At 40.7% G+C, this 19,480-nt stretch overlaps 1 protein-coding gene and 1 long non-coding RNA gene across 8 annotated transcripts in view; one reads left to right on the top strand and one right to left on the bottom strand.

Annotated features, from left to right (window-relative positions):
* Window positions 1–1,321: 1,321 nt before the first annotated feature.
* The window catches only part of POLR3B (RNA polymerase III subunit B), a 144,209-nt gene continuing 126,050 nt past the window's right edge, over window positions 1,322–19,480 (bottom strand). For 6 of the 7 annotated variants that reach the window (XM_078337180.1, XM_002752939.7, XM_035258511.3 and 3 more), the window contains 5 exons: window positions 15,942–16,045; window positions 15,170–15,336; window positions 10,720–10,833; window positions 7,901–8,074; window positions 1,322–2,053 (listed from right to left, as the gene is read on the bottom strand). In XM_078337180.1, coding sequence (XP_078193306.1) covers window positions 1,924–2,053; window positions 7,901–8,074; window positions 10,720–10,833; window positions 15,170–15,336; window positions 15,942–16,045 — 689 coding nt within the window. In that variant the 3' untranslated portion in view covers window positions 1,322–1,923. The remainder of the gene's footprint in view (window positions 2,054–7,900; window positions 8,075–10,719; window positions 10,834–15,169; window positions 15,337–15,941; window positions 16,046–19,480) is intronic. The other variant, XM_017976339.4, reaches the window with a different exon arrangement.
* LOC118144428 (uncharacterized) lies at window positions 11,952–16,036 on the top strand. Its single transcript, XR_004729241.3, has 3 exons — window positions 11,952–12,082; window positions 15,555–15,609; window positions 15,909–16,036. It is a non-coding gene; the product is annotated as an uncharacterized LOC118144428 (long non-coding RNA).

Raw genomic sequence — 19,480 nt, 5'->3', positions numbered from 1 at the left:
GCAGTGCTCCATGACCAGACCACACATCTTGGCCTCCTCCAATGGCCTATGACCTCAGTCAGGCAGAGGCCCTGTCCTGTTCTTTTATCCTTAGTCCAGTGTCTTGAACGTGGCAGGTACTGAATGACAAACAATGAGTCCTCGTGCCAGCACTCAGCACACTGCCAGACTCTTCCAGCCTGACTGTCTGAGTGTTCACTGAAATGGTGTGCCACATACTGCAGGGCAACTGCATCTTTGATAGATTTGGGAAGTGGATTTGCTATATGATGTGAGATAAACAGGATCACCCTAGAAAACACCTTAAACAGCCCACAAAGTACAGTACGATCATATCATCAATCCAGTACAGCAATCCTTATGCACCATCAATGTTGAGAACTATAAGCTAGGTTAAGAAAAGAAACTGGCATAGCAAAGATCTTGGCATTCAAACTTTTTGAAATACATACTGAGGCCAGGCGCAGTGGCTCACATCTATAATCTCTGCACTTTGGGAGGCCGATGCGGGCGGAACACTTGAGCCCAGGAGTCCAGGACCAGCCTGAGCAACACATGAAACTCTGTCTCTATCAAAAATACAAAAATTAGCTGGGTGTGTTGGCATACGCCTATAGTTCCAAGGACTCAGGAGTCTGAGGTGGGAGGACAGCCTGAGCCTGGGAGGTTGAGGTTGCTGTGAGCCATGATCTTGCCACTGCACTCCAGCCTGGGTGACAGAGTGAGACCCTGTTTCAAAAGAAAAAAGAATACCTAATGAGTCGTTGCCATGAGGGCTGAGGAAGGCCTGCTCACTTGCAGTGTCCTTCATTCTGCTTTCACTGTGATGCCTCTATGACTGTTACACCTACCTATGTTAGAGATTTTTTATTGGGAAGAAAAAGCAGTGAGGTTGAGTTCTCAAGTTAATGACTAGTCTGGGTCCCTGGAACATCCCCTTTTTTGAAACCCAGTACACATTGGCTTGGGATGCTTAAAGGCTTTGAAAAAGTCCAGTGGAATGTTTAACTTGATTACCCTCAATTTCTCAACCTTAGCTTGACACAGGAGCTTGATTCTTGTTGGCATATAGTACCTATTAATAGTCTGTGGAACATCTTCAGTGTGACATGCTGGGAATGAAGCCTTAGGCCATTACTCAAAGTGTTTCTGACTCTGATTTTACAAACAATCCTTAACACACATATTTATCTGGCTTTACGGCGGCAGTTGAGAACAAATTAGAAATGAGTAAGGAAGCCTGTCAGATTAAAAAGAAAATGGACAGCTAGCATGCTGGCAGGCATGGAATGGGACGGAGCATGACAAAGCAGCCACAGAGTTAGATGCAGATATTTAATGAATAGTATTGCATGGTATGATCATGGAGGTTCAAAATAATAACAATTGAGTCCATTAGATGACATTCTTGCTTGACAAGGTAGGAACAAATTTATTGTATTTCACCGAGACTAAAATTACAAAGTCTGGTTGTGTAAAGGAAAGATTTAATTGTTGGGAAAATGTATCAGAACCAGACACCTCAACAAAAGCCAGGCTGACCAAATCAAACGGATTCTTTACATCCTCCAAGAGAATCTTGAATATTGTTAGCCAGAAGATATGGTAAATTTTACCCCAAACATTCTCTTGAAGGAGTAAGGTCTTCTAATGAGTAAATGTCAAGATACTGGTACATAAATAATAGTTTATTCATCCTTCAGGTCACATCCATCTGTGAATCAAGCAGCCTGGCAGTCCGCGTGGTCAAGGTTGTTTAGCCAGTCTTGTAGTACATAAAAAGTCTCTCCATTTTCTTTTTTGTTTTAGAGAGAGAATATGCAAAGGAATTATTTACAGGAGGAGAAGTAGTCCTCAATCTCTTCTGCTTTCCACTGTATTAGATGTATCGCTTGTTCTCTTTAATAATCATTTTTTCCATCCTCATTCATTGTACTTGGACAGTTTTAACCTGGGGATAATGTTCATGGACTGTAGTTCCTGGAAGAGCAGCTTGCAGGCATACGGAATACGGAGGGAAGACACTTGGCGGGATGACTTGCAGAAATGGCACCTGAAACCCAAGTCAGCACATGTTACACAGACGGCAACTCGGCAACAAAGGCCTCCACGCAGGAAGTGAGAATGGGCTCTATAAAGTTCTAATATCATTCTATCAAATTATCTTTCTATTCCTAAGTTTTCAGTTGCACTATCAAATAAGTACATGTGTGCCCAGAAAATAAAAAGAAATATCCAAGGAAGCAAAAGAAAAAATGAAAGAAACACCACTCCCTCCAGTGTTTAAAGCATACAACTTGTGTTGGTTGTTACTACACGTCTAGACCTTTCTCCTTAAAATGTAAAACATCTGCCTATACACTTGTTTTGAAAGAGCCCCAGAAATCTGAACCATTGAAAAATTTACTCAGACTTAAATTTTTTCATTGTAAAATTTTTTCATTGTTAAAACCAATTCAATCAATCTTCATGTATCTAATAAGCATCTACTATACTAGCAGTATATTATTCTGGGCAAGATGCCCAACAATTATAATTTGGTTTCCGTCATTGAGATATACAAAGTCTGACAGAAAAGATAAGACTTTTGAATAGGACAGTGGTGTTCAATTAAATTAGGAAATTTTTCTGCTTATTAGGAAATTTTTCTAGTGCTCTTCAGGTCTGGTTATTTCTATGAGTGTTGAGAGGTCCTATACTGACAACATGTTGTTCCTTGTGCAACACTAAGAAATGTGTGTATGCGCAGCATGTGCAAATATATTCCCACGTAACCCTAACAACAACAGCCCATGTTCCTAACCAATTTGCCTGCTATTCCAATTAGGACTTTATTTTCTCTTCCTTACAGAACTTCTGGTAAACTCAACTTAGTTCTTAATCAATGGCTACAACTGTAGAAGGGCCCATGGGGAGAAAGTGAATTATTCTTTCAGGTTTCAGACCAAAATAGGACCTTACTCTACTCATCAAGGGTCTGCAGCAACTAGGACAGTAGGTATCCAGCACATATCCTGACACTTAACAGATAGAAAACTAGATCCTCACAATTAATGAGGAGGAAAATTGTGGTGGGGAAACCCTGCAAGTGCTGTGGCAAGGGTCTGAAGCCTCAGCCTGTTCCCATATAAATACTGATTTAGAAAAGAATTAGAAATGTAGGCACATAGTTATTCCTTTATATAATCATATAAAATCTTATAGTTACCTATAATCATAAAGATATATACTCAATATAACCTTTAATTTTACTAATGACTACTGCGTTATGAAGCATGAAACTCAGGTGACATTGTGAACAAAGTGATCCTAAGGCAAGATGCTCTAAGCCCTCTGTCACGATCACATAAGGGCTGCTGGAGGGCGCCTTGGCTGTGCGGTATCGCCAGCGCAGTGAAAGCACCTGCTGTTTAGCCAATTAGGGAAGGAGATTTCCAAAATGGCTGAGACATCTCCTTCCTGGAGAAGTTAGGAGAAAACTCCATTTCTCCAAGCCCTTGTGGCAAGGCCTGATGGCTGTCAGGGAAGCTTGCAGATATCCAGGGGCTTAACTGTCTCTATGTGATGCTAGGCTTCAGTGGTCACGTTCCATGTCTACTCTCATGTTCTGCTTCTGCAACTGGTTTCTCTTTTTCTGAGAGGATAAGAATTAATGTCCTTGACATTTCTGACAAATATGCGAAGAGTGCTGATGCATTAGGTTTTCTCCTCGCCTTGGCAACTTGAAAGTATTGGGACCCCTACTGTCAAGACACATGATTTATCTGACCATATTACCAACCACCATTACCTCACCCTACCTTCCCTGCCCCCTGCTTTGTACTCAATAAAAGTCAGAGTATCCAGGTACTCGGTGCCACTGCAGGTCTCCATGCTTTGGCTGGCAGTGGACCCCTGAGCCCAAACTCTCTTTTCTCTATCTCTGTGTCTGTGTCTTTTATTTCTACAGTTTCTCATCTCCGCACCAACAGGGAGGGGCTCACAGAATCCTATTGGGCTGGATCCTATAGAAAATGAGTGCAAGAAGAATAGCAACCGAGGCTTGGAAGATCTGGTGATGACCAGGAATTAGAGGGGGATTACTTAGTGAACGAAGGATTGGCCATTCTGGAGGGCAGCAAGACAGTGTGTGTAAAAAAAGGAAATGTACATATTCTTTGATTCTGTAATCCCAAAAGTAGTAAAGGTGTGTGCACAAGAATGTTGACAGCCACACTATTTATAACAGCATAAGGTGAGGCTATGCAAATGTCCCCTGGGACATTTACATAGAAGAAGACTGTGACACCATTAGAACTGACTGATGTTGTCGACTCACGTTTACTGAAATGTCCAGGGCAAACTGGGAAGTGAAAAAAAGCAGTTTGTTAATCAGCATGGTCCCAAGGGGGCCCTCGAATAGCTTTTGTAAGTGTATGGAGCCCCCAAAATCATATGTAAATTTTAAAATTTTTGGTGTGTATATTTGTAATTTTCTGCTCTTATCAGAATCTTGAAAGAGTCACCAAAATGTTAATAGTGGTCATCTCTGGGTGGTAGGAATTAAGGTGACTCACTTTATATTTGTGGTAACTTTTGATGTACAATGAGCAGGGATCATTTTTGCAATCAGTAAAATAAAGCTTGTATTATTTTAGAAAAGAAAAGCAAGCACTGAGGCTGAGAATGTGCAAGTGGTGGTGGTAACCATGCAGACAGAGATTCCTGAGGAGGAGAATGGGAGACTAACCCTCACAAATGCACAACTGAGGCCATGATAAGGGGACACCGGGCACTTCAACACTGCAAATATAAACTTGGTGAGTTACTTTTCTTAAAAGATTATCTAAAGACCTCTTTAATGCATTTGAGTTTAAAATTATGTTTTTAACTCAATTTATCTACAAATCATGTTCATGCTTTCGTTAAATTGGGGAAATGGATTTAGCGGGGGTAACTTTTTGCTTATTCTCCTGACTAGTACATACTCAATGACACCAATCCAACCTAATCTATATTAAATTTCCATATGTACAGAATCATATTCCAGAAAGCCTTTTAATCTTCTCTATTATTAAATATTTCTCCATCATTTAAAATGTTCCTCTGTGTGTGTGTGTGTGTGTGTGTGTGTGTGTGTGTATAAAACCACACCTTATCTTGTATCTGAACAATTTGCAAAGGTAGACCCTTGACCTGAACAACAATAAAATGAACTGATTTTTTTAGGGCAAAGGTAGCAAAAAGGGGAGGCTGTGGCTTCACACGAGAAATGACTGTCCAGTGAAACATCCTCTGTGAGCTAATTATCTTAATAGGGATTTTCTTTTTCCTGAAGTCTTCCTTCTGGACCTCTTTTTATGACTTATGCCCTTAGTGTCTTCTGTAGAACAACAGTCGTGCTGTAAACATCCCCATAGCAATGCCTCACTAATGTGCAAATCCCTGACAAAAGGCCAGTTTCAAGGTTCCAAACTGCTCTAATTACCCAGCCTCCATTGTGCCGCTCATTAAAGAGTGACTTCCTCCAACGACACCCATGCTCCCTCCCACTCAACCCAGCACACATGATCAGGTAATGATGGGAAAAATGACAGCATCATTATACTCCTCGGCCAGAAAGCAGCACCCGAGGAGGCGGCTAGACTACTCTACTAGAATGAATTAGGATTTTTTTCTGTTGGCAACGAGGGTATAAGTAGGTCACTTAAAATCAGACATACGGTATATACTGAGATCTGCTTAATTACAGTAAAGACCCTCAAACCGTATAACCTGATTTATCCTCTTTCAAAGGATTTCAAATACAATACACATACGCTTCAAAATCAGACACTGCCATCAGATGATCTCTAAATGAGACAGAAATGAAGCAGGAAAGAAGATATAAATTTAGCAGAATAGTGGTGAGGGATCAATCGCAGCTTAGAGGTCTTCTTGCTTACATTACCTTCCCTGAGTAACCAGTGCTGGAGAGGGACGAGTTTTCAAAGTGCATAAGTGAATTGGGTTGACTGTTTTCTTTTTCTTTGGAGGTGGGGAGAGGGAGGATGAATGCAAGGGGGAGGAAGAGAAAAGGAAACTCTTTTTGAAGGCCCACAACCTCTATTTTTAATGACATGATTCTTCTCTACCATTCTTTCAAAGCAAATTATTCAAAAGTCCTTGTGTCAAATTTGAAGATTTAAGCATAGTGGAACTAGGATCCAGGCATCTTCCTATTACATGATTTATTTTCTTTTTGGTTGCACAGCCCAGACTATAAAAAGCAAGTTCAACATGCATTTCAAAAGACAAACAGACATCTCAGGACGGAAGCAAACCCCCATCTCATTCCTATAAGAAAGAGCTAGGCTTATTCTTGGAATCATGTCACCCGTTGTCTGCAACATTATGGAAGATGAACTGCAAATGGCCACCTCTTCTGTCAGTTTTTAAAATGAAATGATTTCTTCACAGACAAAGAGTCTTCTACACCAAAATCATGAAATAACTGGCTAAAAGGTTTTGACATTTATCTGGCAAGGTATACAGTGTGTTCTAAGAAGCTCATTTGTTCAACTTGTGATTGGCTTTTTTCAACTTAGAAATTAGTAGTTCAGAATGACAAGAAGTTGAGACTCTGTCTGGAAGGAGACTTTACAGTGGGGACTCAATGGGGAAAAGGTGGCCCACATATTCCTCAAACCCCAGCAAATGAATGCTATTTGGACCTAACTATATCTTGGGGATGACCCCTCTCTACAGAAAAGGCACTCTGGGGAGGGCAGGTGAGGGCGATGGGGGCATTGAGGCTGTTTGGCAGCTCTATGCCTTCTGCCTTAGATCTTGTTGGACCTTGCCTCTGATTGAAAAGTAAAGAACTCACTTTTAGATGGGCATGGTGGCTCATGCCTGTAATCCCAGCACTTTGGGAGAGATCACTTGAGCCCAGCAGTTTGAAACAAGCCTGGGCAACATGGTGAAACCCTGCCTCTATAAAACATACAAAAGTTAGCCAGGTGTGGTGGTGTGAGCCTGTAGTCTCAGGTACTCGGGGGACTGATGTGGGAGAATCACATGAGCCTGGGAGATTGAGGCTGCAGTGATCCGAGATTGCACTACTGCACTCCAGCCTGGGCAACAGAGTGAGACCCTGTCTTCAAACAAACAAAAAAATAAAATGCAGAGTATCATTCATCCAGTACTTTTTGATGAAGCATATACCAGGTCCCAGTCTGGAGAAATGAGGGTAAACATGACAGAATGCAATGACAATGAACTAGAAGATAAGCTCCTTGGGAGCAGCCATCACCTGTCTCGTTCACTGCTGCATTTCTGGGGCCTAGAACAGTGTGTAGCACTTAGCAGACACCTACTAAATGTTTGCTGAATAAATTAATGAGACAGACCCAGCTTCTGCCCTGACAGAATCTACAGTACAAGTGTGAAGGAGCTTGCCACGGCAGAGAGTATAGACAGGGGCAGGGTACCAGATCTTGGTCTTGGCACCAATTTGCTATGAGAGCTGGGGAAGCATCCCTGGCTCTTTGGGTCTGAAGTTGCAAATGAAAGCACTTGACATAATCTTCTTTAAAGAGGTTCTTTAACACACTGTTATTCTAACATCCACAATACATCTGCTAGGACTTTCACAGGTAAACAGTGTTGTAAAAAGTACCTGAGATAATACTTAAAAGAAGATAAAGTTTATACTCCTTGGGAGCTTAGCCTCTGGTTGTGTAGGAAGTAGATCATCATATAGACTAATGATACATGCGCATAGAGTATCCCCAATGACAGGAATACACGCATGAGAAAGGGTATGTTAGTGATCACTGACAGAGACTAGAGAACATGCCAGTAGGATCCACGGTCATTTCTTAAGCTATGATTTAAGAGGCAAGGAGTGTGGTATGGGAGACATATGGTATTCACTTACCAGCCAGAATACCCGAGAAGGCCACACTTCCCACAGACATCAACCTCAAAGGCATCACTTGAAATCATTAGTCTCTCTAGCAAAAGCATACTGGCTCCATAACCGATTAAACAGTCACGTTCCATTTCCCCAAGACGCAAGCCACCATCACGAGACCGTCCTTCAGTGGGTTGCCTTTGAAACAAGTTATTAGACAAATGTGTTCTTATTCTATTAAACAAACAATGAGGCAGCATCACATCCTGGCAGAGAACACGAGGCTTTGGAGCAGGGCTCGCCTGGATCCAAATCACTAACTGGACAGTGACTTTGAACATGCGGCTCAGCCTCGTTGTAAAAGTGCATAAGCATACCTATCCCAAAGAGCCTCAACTGAGAAAAGATGTATTATTGATGGTTCTTATGGTTAAATGAAATTAATATATAATTACATAATATCATATGATGTAATAACATGTTAATATATAATCACAGAAAACACCAGTGCTAGCATTACTATTACCATCACTATCATTATTATTAGGATAGCAGAGTTTTCAAATCAGGGAACAAGTTCTTTGAGTATTTTCAAAGATGTCTCAGTATTCTATTATTTAAAAGCAGAAAAACTAAGCAGAACAGACTGTGGGAGAAATCTGGATCCTCCAGTAGTTTCAGCCAGAGCTGTTAGCCCCTTGAATGGATTCCCTGTGGTTTATGTATATGCTGGGCTTGAGAATACTTTAAAAGGCTCAGAATCCAGGACCTAATGCAGGTAAAATTAGGGGTTCTCAACAATTGAGGCAATGCTATGTAGGTATGGATCATACAAATTATTGGGGGAGGGGGAAGCAAGCTCCCTGGCAGGCTTCTTAAAGGTAATCTTTGAGCAGGGGTGACCATGCACCCGTTGTCTGCTGTATTCCATGGCATCTTTTAATCTTTGTTGTTGCTGCCAGTCTCCCCAAGAATTAAGAAGGTGAACACAGGGTATGCCAACACATACTGAAATTTTAAGATTTTTAAAAATTGTGGTTGAAAGTTTCAATGTGAGATCAAAGAAGTTGTAGATTACTTGTTGAAGGGAAATCTACACATGAAGAACTTACAAACAGGTCTAAATAAACACATTATAGTGGAAACTTCATAACTGAGCACATCTATACATTTTTACCTGTAGTAGAAAAACACATGGGTAGTTGCTCCCTGCACCTGAGGTCACTGAACAAGGTAAAGGTAGACAGACCATATGTAGACAGAATCCAATACTTGGATTTTAGCCAACTGAGATAACTGACTACAGACAAATGCATTCAAGGCAGTCTTCATATGGCAGACACAAAAGTAATACCAAAGTAATAACTTTTTCTACACAACAAAGCAAAATATAGGAAATAACTGCTTTGACATTTATGTTACTCTCAAATAGTTTTTGGATGTTGTAACTGAAATGGAAGTTTAGAGGAGACAGCATTTAGGGGAGAAACACATCTGACCCAATTAGGGTCTCACTGCTGAGGTGATTATTATCTTGAGAATCTCCTCTCTTCTCTCTTTGCAATTTTAAGCACACATATGTCTATCATTTCAGTAGACATGTGCATGTGCTCAGTTTGAAATGGTCAAGGAATTGAGTCATCTACATCTCTTCCTTGGCTTACAAAAAAAAACAACCAAGCATGAACTGCTTCATCCTTGCCCCTCTCCTCACTGTTACATCCAGGCAGTGCTCAGTGAAAGTGGGAAGGGAACCAGATGCTTGCTGTGTATCACCCGTGAATAGGTACTGCACACATTCTGTATTCACACTCTTGACACTCACCAGCACCTGTAAAGTAGGTACTGTTGTCTCCATTTTAAATATGAGAAATGCTGAAGCTGAGCGTTTCATCAAGCTGTGGTCATCAGTGATCCGTCCAAGGCTTGTGACAGTATGAACAGGTGGAGATGAGATCACAGCCTTGTCCATCTGACTCCAAGCCCTTGGTTCCCTCCCCTAGCCCATGGTTCCTCAACCTCGGCACAACTGACATACTGAGCTGAGTAACTCTCTCTTGTGGGGAGTTGTCCCTGCAGCATCCCTGGCCTCTACCTACTAGATGCCAGTAGCTACTTCCCCAAGTCCAAGTTGGGACATCTGAAAATGTTTCCAGATGTTGTTACATGTCCCTGGGAGGCAAAATCATCCCTGGCTAAGAACCACTGCCCTAGACTATGCATCTCCAACTGGAAAGTAGCACTAAGAACATGTGAAACTTAGTAGCTCTAATTCTCTTTCCCAACAAATTTATCCATTCATTAACACACAGACATTGCGCTTGAAATTGTGGGTATACTTGTGAATGGGGCACACATGGCCGCTCATCTTCTCGAGCTTATTCAAATAAGTATGCAAGTGGAGATGCCTTGTGCTCCAATAACAGTTTTAAAAAACTACATGTGTGGTTTATGCTACCAAATAATGTATGCATGTGTCTTCTGTGTACACATGGGTACATGCAGGCATATCATGTGTGTGGGTATATATGTACACATCTTCTTATATGAACCTTGATGAACAGGACCATATTTGCAGACATTTACACAGTAAATAGTTGTGTTAGGAGTTCATTGGCAAGACATATGGTGGGTTTGCTCTTGTGCTTGTGAAATAATTTTTTAATTGGCTGCTACTTTTTCTTACTAATCATACATATATGATTTTCTTAACGCCAAACTTGTCAAATTTTGACATTTCAAGAAAACAGAAACTTTGTTGAGTCTGTTTTTTGCCATATCTGGAAAATACAAGGTAGACTTGAATGTATCATCAATTCTTTTTGTAAGTACTTTTCTCTTACCTGGTAAGGACAGCTCGTGGGCCCCGGGCTCGGGCATGCATTTTATCCAGTACCATGTGTTTCAGCTTCTGATAGTACACAGGGCCGAAATAGATATATGCTTCTAAGGGCTCTCTGAAAGAAAGACAAGCATTGTGGGTTAAGAAACTAAGTCTGGCCTAGCAAGAGACGGCCTTTGGACCCAACACTGGCAGGTTCTTACTCATTTATGACTGATTGGATAAGAATGATTTTCAGTCTATAGTGAATGAAAAGACTAGTTCTGAAAAGATGAAAAGTATGATAGCTATTTCAAAGATAAATGGTTTTACAAAGAAATAGACATTTAAACAGGTTGGGAAACAGTGTGTATAGGATGATCCCTTCAGGGTGACCTCCCTGGTCAGGCTACCATCCTTTCCTGCCTGGGCTACCAGAAATAATCTTCTAATTCATCTCCCTGCTTCAATTCTCATCCCTCAACAATCTATTCTTTGTGTAACAAGCCAGGGGGACTCTTTCTAAAATGTAAATCACAATAGGTCATTCTTCTGAACTCACGAATGGCTTCCCATCATACTCAGAATCTGTATTACTAAAATTCTGTATTATGACCATATGGTGAGACATAATCCAGTTCCTGCATACCTCACTGTTTCCTATTCCCATGTCCCTCAACTCACTCGACTCCAGCACAACTGGCCTCTTCTTTACTCCTCACATGTAGCAAGCTTGTTCCTCTCTTGGGGCCTCTGACTTACCATTTCTTTTGCTTGAAACACTCTCCCACCAGGTGCTTAGATGGCTCTGTCAAACATCTCACCTGCACAAAGAGACTTTCCCTGAACACTGCATCTAAAAAAGTTCTCCTCCCATCTGGCATCGCCACTCCTGCACTGTCTCAAACTGACCCTTTGGCGCACTTGCTCCTTTTGATACCGCAGTGTATATTTACTGTCTCTCTGATTATTGTCTGTCTTCTCCACAAGAAGGAACTCTGCAAAGGTAAGCACTTTGTCTCCTTTGTCACTATGGCTCCAGCACCTGTGACCCTGCCTGGCACACAAGTGGTGCTCAATAAATGTCTATTACATAACTGATTTAATAAATCTTTAGAAAAACTGTAGTAAGAGTTTAAAAAGAGAGTGAACACATACGTACTTTGGCAGAAGAAACCTTTTTCTCATTAGTCTGGAGCAAGAACAACCAGAGCACTGATGCCCTAAAATTTTTGTAACTGCCTCAAACTTTCTTCTTCAAAGGGAAGGAAGAATCTACCATGTGCTACTTAATCCATACAATGATCTGGGGAGGAAGAACTGTCACCCCTATTTTGCAGATGAAGACATGGGCACTGAGAGCCCGAAAGGTCAGATAAGAGCTGGTGAGTGGTACAGTGGGGGTTCAAATCTAGGGCTCTCCCTGCAACACTGGTCAGATTTCAAACAAGTAAATTCTGGGCTATGGCATGATGGAAGAGTAGAAAAAGCAAAGGAAACAACAAACATAGCAGAGAGGCAAAGACAAAGCTTGGCTCCTGCTTGCTCGGTGTCCCTGATCACACTCTCAGCAATGTGAGCCAAGGCTTTTTCAGTCACCAGGCCATTCTGCTGACTTCAGCACAACCCCATTCGTGGAAGACACAGAGTGGAGTAGAAGGCACAATGGGGAGGGTATCGAGAGACCCTGTCCTTGTCTTGATTTTGTCACATAGTAAAGTAATTATACAACCTCTCTAGCTGAGTGTTCTTAGTTGTACAAGAAGGTGGTCAGAACAAGATTCTCTCCAGTTCTAACAGTGAATGATTCTATTCCTCAATAGTAGGGTTGCTCATGGTAGAATTTATGAAACTCTGTTACCCAATGCCATTCCATCAACCACAGAGTAAAGCCATATGCAATTTTCCTTCCTACCTATGTTCAAGAATGAACTAAAGCTGAAAGCTGGTGGGTGATAACGTGTTTGCATACCCTCAGAAATTTTCAACTAAACGGTACTTCTCAAACTTTGCCACTGAAATAAATGGCAAAGAAAATAAATGGCTGAGTCGGGGGGGGGAGGCAGGAAGGCAGTGTGGACTCGGATATAGACTAACCATTATCTATGGCAAGCAGGATATAACCCATCCGATTCTTTCAGTACAAATTATGTTCATGAGGCCCACCAAATTGATCCTATGGTTTTGCACTTTCTGGTCAACATCTGGCCAAAAATGTGCCTTATTTCTGGGTAGAGAAGTGAAGAGAAGGTTAAATTTAGCAATGACAACTGTGTTTTCTGAGATGGGCACAATTATTTTGTTGAACCGTTTCTGAAATGGTCCATTACTCTTTTCCTGTAATGTGATTTTTCTACAGGATCTCAAGTGTGTGATACACCTAAGAAATCCATATTATTATAGTTTTTTATGGGCAATTTTTAAAAGCACTCCACATTTTTAACAGATATAGGTTTTAATCTTTTCAATCACATCTGGAGACTCTATTTGCAGCACTAAAATCACGCTCTGTTCTCACACATGCTTCCATGCTGAGTTTCACTAGTGTTCAAGTGGTTTAAAACCTCAGGGTGCAGTGACTCATGACTGTAATCCCAGCACTTTGGGAGGCCAAGGTGAGTGGATCATCTGAGGTCAGGAGTTTGAGACCATCCTGGCCAACATGGTGAAACCCTGTCTCTACAAAAAATACAAAAAATTAGCCGGGCGTGGTGGCACGTGCCTGTAGTCCTAACTACTTGGGAGGCTGAGACGGGAGAATTGCTTGAACCCTCTGGGAAGTGGAGGTTGCAGTGAGTTGAGATAGTGCCATTGTGCTGCAGCCTGGGCAATGAAAGCAAAGCTCCGTCTCAAACAAACAAACAAAACCCAGAAGAACACTGTAAACATTAGGTCCTGGAGTTTTATCTGGCATAAAATATCTGAGTCTTAATTTAAGCAACTAATTTGATCCTTTAAAAACCACAGTGATACCAGCTTCAGAACCTTGCCCTTCACAATCATTGCTTGTGAACAGGGATCTGTTTCTCACAGGTTAACACAAGATCCCAAGCCTGGTCACCTGACTCTTCTTCCCCTCCACCGTCACCTCAGGACACTGGCACTGCCTCTTCATTGCACCGCAGCCAGGCTGGCCTCTTCCTGTTCCCTGAACTTACCAAGCTCTTTCCCTGGCAAGGTGTTATATATGACTTTTCCTTTTCATTAAACACTGTTCGAAGGCCCTATCCTTCTCACCCTTCATCTCTCAGGTGAAATGTCATATCCACTTCCTCACAGGGGCCTTCTCACCCACTCTGTCTTCATTTTGCTGAGAGTTATTTGTACTTATATTTATTTGTCTGCATTTCTTTTTTCAAAAAATGTTTACGGAGTGCATGCTGTGTGTCAGGCCCTGTGCTATGCCCTGGAAATAGAACAGTAAACAAAACAGACCAGCCCTGCTTTCAGAGAGGTCATGTTCTAGTTGTGGAGACAGATGATAGTATTATTATGCAGTATATTTGAAAATGGTGAGTGCTATAGAGAAAATAAAGCAGGAAATGGGCAGTATGGGGCTCTAGTTTTAAAATAGATGGTCACAGTAGGCCCTATGAGAAGTTACCTTTTGTCTGTTATTGTTTAACGTCTAGCCACACGCCTAAATGGTCAGCTCCATAGGGCTGGGACCATGTCTACAACATTTATTGGTATATACTCAGTGTTTAGCACATATTAAGTAGGTGCTTAGCACATCTTTAGTGAACAAATGCTAGGCCTCAGTCTACCTCTCAAAGCATTAATTATTCTGACACTCATCACATCAATGCAGGGAAAGTTCAACAGTTAGAGAAAAACTTGGCATTATATGTAATTGGTGTGTTCCTTAAAAGTAGGTATAGGGTAGAAATCATATATTGGTAAATCAAATATTTTCTATTTTCTTTCTTTTGAGATGAGGTCTCACTATATTGCCCAAGCTAGTCTCAAACTCCTGGGCGATCCACTCGCATTGGCCTCCCAAAAATCTTTTCTACTTTCTAAATTATAATTTTACCAGTACGGACAGCATTCCTTAATCGTTAGTTTTCTAAATTTAGATTTTCATGTATTCAGTTTCTTGAAAAAAACTGAGCTTAAGGCATATAGGCCTTAATGCTTACACCTTAAGGGAGGGGTGTCCGATCTTTTGGCTTCCCTGGGACATACTGGAAGTAGAAAAGCTGAGTTGTCTTGGGCCACACGTAAAATACACTAACACCAACGATAGCTGATAAGCTAAAAAATAAAATAAAGAAAAGGAAAAAAAATCACACAAAAATAATCTTACAATGTATTAAAAAAAAGTTTACAAATTTGTGTCAGGCCGAATTCAAAGCCATCCTAGAAGAGCTGTACAAGCTTGCCTAAAGGTATACTTTATAAAGTATACCTTAAGGCCTATCCTAGTAAAACCATTGTTTTTCTTTAAAATGGCTCAATCACATGCTTACCCTGTGATGCCAGATGTAACATAGTCTTTCCCCAAGTAGTTATAACCATGACGAACGAGGTCCTCACACACATCCTTCACTCTACTGCCTCCAAACGCAGTGCCGTAGTGGAATCTGCCATCCAGCACACCAGCCTTGCCAGCCAGCAGTTCAATGAGCTTCCCCACCTGTGGGATGTGAACAAATTAAGTGAGCACCTCCCTGTGGTACAAGCACTCTCTCTGCTTAATCATCTCCTGCTTATTTCCCCAAAAGGATATGAAACGACCACTATTAATAACAGTGATAAATTAGTAGCAGCAGTATTTAAGCTTGATATGTGTGATCTAATTTTATAACTCTCCATACCCCTATAAGATAAATTCTATATTTCTTCTTTTTACAGATGAAGAAACTGAAGTACAAGGAGGATAAGCAACTTATCCAGGGCCACACAGCTGGTAAGAGGTGAAGCCAGGAAAACCAAAAATAATTAATGAAGGGGGATCCATTTAGGTTCAATACAAGGAGTTCCCTTTTGCTAAGGGGCAAATTCATCACTCAGAAGCCTCTACTCTCAAAAGGAAGTATAGACATGCTCCTCATTCTTTCTGTAGAGGAGAGTAGCCCAGAATCATCAGGGGCTGGAAGTCTGTTTATCTGGCAAGGGGCAAAAGGGCTCTATCTAAAAAAACAGCTTCAGCATCCCCGTCTCCTCCACTCACTCTAATTAAACTAACTGCCTGCTTCTTCCTTAAAGGCAGCGCCTCTGAAAAACCTACAGGTAACTGACCGTCATTCGTGATGGGAAGCCGTGTGGGTTCATTATGATGTCCGGACAGATGCCAGAATCACAAAACGGCATGTCTTCCTGGGGGACGATCAAGCCACAAACACCTGGGGGAGAAAAGATTTCATGCCATGTAAAGCAAATCGGCAGAAAGAAAGAATACAGTACTTAATTGGGATCTCCCTGCTGCTATCTCTATTTCCACTGCTCTAAAATTTCCGATGGTCTCTATCAAGATTAACAAAAGTAATTTTCAACAATCCTGCTAGACAAACAGTTCAGAAACGACTCTCCTTGCGAAAGGCATTGCAGCCTGTGGACTGTCCTGCTGGCAGCGCACACAATGGTGCTGTTGGGCTGCTTGCCCACCCTCCGGTGTCACAGAGACTGAAGAGCAGCGGCTTCACTGGCCCCTGGGCCTGGGTCCATCCCTGAAGCTTTAAGTCAGCAGCAGCTTTGCTCCTCATCAGCTAGTTTGTGATCTGCTGGGTTCTGCACCCAAATTACAGGAATCTAAGTTCTCTGACCCCCAAACACAGAAATGATTAGATGAGGGGTGTATTTACAATGTGGTTTTAAAAAACAGTGACAGGAAGTACTCGTGTGTGGCTGATATGCTAATAGGTCTACCTATAGGCTGCAGTGCTCTGGCTAGTTGGCTGACTTTTGCCAGGGCTTCCTTGGCTGAGTCTAAACTGCCCAAAGGAATTTTAATTCCTATAGCTTACAGCCCATTAGGAAAGTGATCTTTGATTGAACTTGTAAAGTTAAACAAGAAAATTAAATGTCAAATCATTCTTGGAAAAAAAAAAGGCTAGAATTAGAAATGGAATTCTAAGAATGAAAGCAAAAAAACAAAAACCTACCAACTCTATACACTATTAATATTCTCTTTTTAATTAACTATACTTTATTACTCCCTTAATATTATTCTAACCTGTAGGAGATTTTGTTGCTAAATAACTTTTTATTCTTCTGATTTCTTTTTCTTGGGAAGAGGAGTAGAAATATAATTTAGATTGTTAATTTCAATCTCCATAATTTGGAATCAGAAAATTAGTGTACAATGGCATTGGACTAAGAAAACAAACGCTTTTACATTTGTAGTACAAGATAAAATTCCTTTTCTCTGTGTAGTCATTAACTATATGCCTCTATTGCAAAGAATCTGCTCTCAAATATTTCATTCAATTTGACTCTATGTAATTATTCAAACTATTTTAAAATAAACTTTTTGTGATTTGTTATAATCATCAGGATCTAAAGTCAAAAGAAAAAGAATGCCATTTGCCTATGTAATACTGATTATTATTCTGATTTCTTGTAGCTGCCAAAAATATGGATAAGTTTGTGGAGTTGAATTCTAGAGCATGTAGTTAGTTTAAATTGGCTTTTGGGTTAAAATAAAATATATTATTATAAAAAATATATGCTTTCCACATGAAGAACAGAAACAATCATTTAGTTTGTTTTATTTCAAATTCAGCTACAACATGTTAGAATTTCAATCAAGCAGAGTGTGTAACCCTTCTTTCTTCCCTCCAAAAATCCATCTTATCCACACTGAAATTATCTGACAAAACCCTAGGGCTACTGGGAAATCTACTTTGAAAGAGATCAAATTGTAAATCTAGGTGCACCGACAACAACATTGTTCAGCAGTGAACAAAATGTTAAAAACGGCAATCCCTAAGGGGGCCGGTTCTGGGACAAGCCTGGGTGAGAATGTAATTTTGGCTGGTAAGGAGATGGAAGGTTCGGCTACACCCCTTAAAAAACAAAACCAAAGAGAAACCTCGGCACCCCTTAAGCAGCAGTTCACAGGAGGAGGCAGGTGTCTGCCCAGGAGGAAGCTGCCCGTCCACCCTCCATCAAGAGAAGGCGGGAGTGAGGAGCTTGAGGTGCAGAAACTGACTAAGGGAGCATGACGTACTTATACTGGGGTGGGTAAGAGGAGAGATGACTTGAGGTTTGTGTTTTCAGTTTTAACTGACACATTTAATTAAGCAAATTCAACTTTATTATGTTATCAAAATGAAGAAAGTGCTCGTTCCCTTGAAATGTGAATCTCTCATACCTTTGCTTGAAATCTGATTAATAATATTTAGTGCAGAGCTTCCTCCTGGGGAAGTTGTTTTCTTATCAGCCCTCTTCTGACACTTTGTTTAAAAAATACATGTAAATAGCTTTCAGATTTTTTTCCTTCTATTATAGGAACTGCTTTGGCAATATCTGAACCAAGGGCACCTGTAAGTCAAAAATTAAATCTTAGCTGACTTAAAATTACTTTAGGCCCTGAAAACCCTTTCATATGCCAAGATGGTTCCCATAGCAGACAGCCCTGTGTTGTTTGTTTTGTGTGAAAGTGAATGATAAAAGATCCATGAAATCGACACAGAAAGCCAGAACAGCAGAAAGAACTGAGGGCTCTCCATCATTGCGGCTTCTACCCTCTGCTGACTTGTGGAACAATGGAAGCTACACATCCAACTGCAGATCTAACACAGCTGTGCATTTCATTAGATGAAGAGCACTAGTGACACAAGTAAATAATTAACTTATTCTGGTCCGCTGACTGTGCTTATGAGACCAGTCATAGCTGACAGATTTTAATACAAGTTAACACAAAGAGACCATAATGAGCTTAGAAGTTAAAACAAAATATTTAGACAGAATTTGATGATCTCGAATCTCAAATTAGACAGATGATTTTTAAAAGTTTGTATTTTACTGAATTCATTAGGGGTGGAAAGCGAGTTCTCAATCTTAGAACCAGAGTTTTCCTTTTCTAACAGCATTTCTCTGTTTCAGAATTATTCAAATCCTTAATTACAGCGGGAAGGTTTCTTTTCTTATTTTCAAATGAAAGATTAAAACTGTTTTGTCCAGGGACAGAGGCATAAAGTCCATTCCAATGTTTAGAAGTGTTAAAAGTTATGGTCATTTTCCCTTAACACCGGTTTAAAATGTAAATGATATGCGGTGTGCTTCAGTGTGTTAACGCACTCCCCTGGATCCTTGAAAAGAGGACGGACTACAAATAAACCATATCTAATGGAAGCTGTTGTGAAACAATTACCAATTCATACCTTAAATGCTTACACAGCATTTCAGATTTTAAGATAAAATTTCATCCCCTGGCTCACGCTGGTGTGCCAACCCCATTGTTTATAGCACAACCTCCTGGCAATAAAATGCAAATACACCAGTTTAACATGCTCAGGAACATTTAATGCACTCACTAGGGCCAAATGGGAATTGGACACAGGCTACAGTACAGAACTTTTAATAAATGCAAGTAAATAAGAAAAAAAAATGTAATCACAGACAGAGCAGAAAGGGACTTCAGATACCACAATTAAAACAATATTATTCCATCACCGTCCAACTTAATTTCAAGTTGTAAAGGGGAAGAATTATAGGGAGTCTAAATCTGACTGCCAATCCACTCGGGAGAGGCAAATCTAAGCTCCACTGTCACAGCTCTCTGTATCATGCCCAGATACTGCTGGCGCCTACACCAATTTATTTCTACTTCCAAG

The sequence above is a fragment of the Callithrix jacchus genome, chromosome 9, assembly GCF_049354715.1.
Source record: "Callithrix jacchus isolate 240 chromosome 9, calJac240_pri, whole genome shotgun sequence".
Lineage (NCBI taxonomy): Eukaryota > Metazoa > Chordata > Mammalia > Primates > Cebidae > Callithrix > Callithrix jacchus.
Note: the sequence above shows the minus strand (reverse complement) of the source record. Positions and strands in the feature narration are given on the sequence as shown.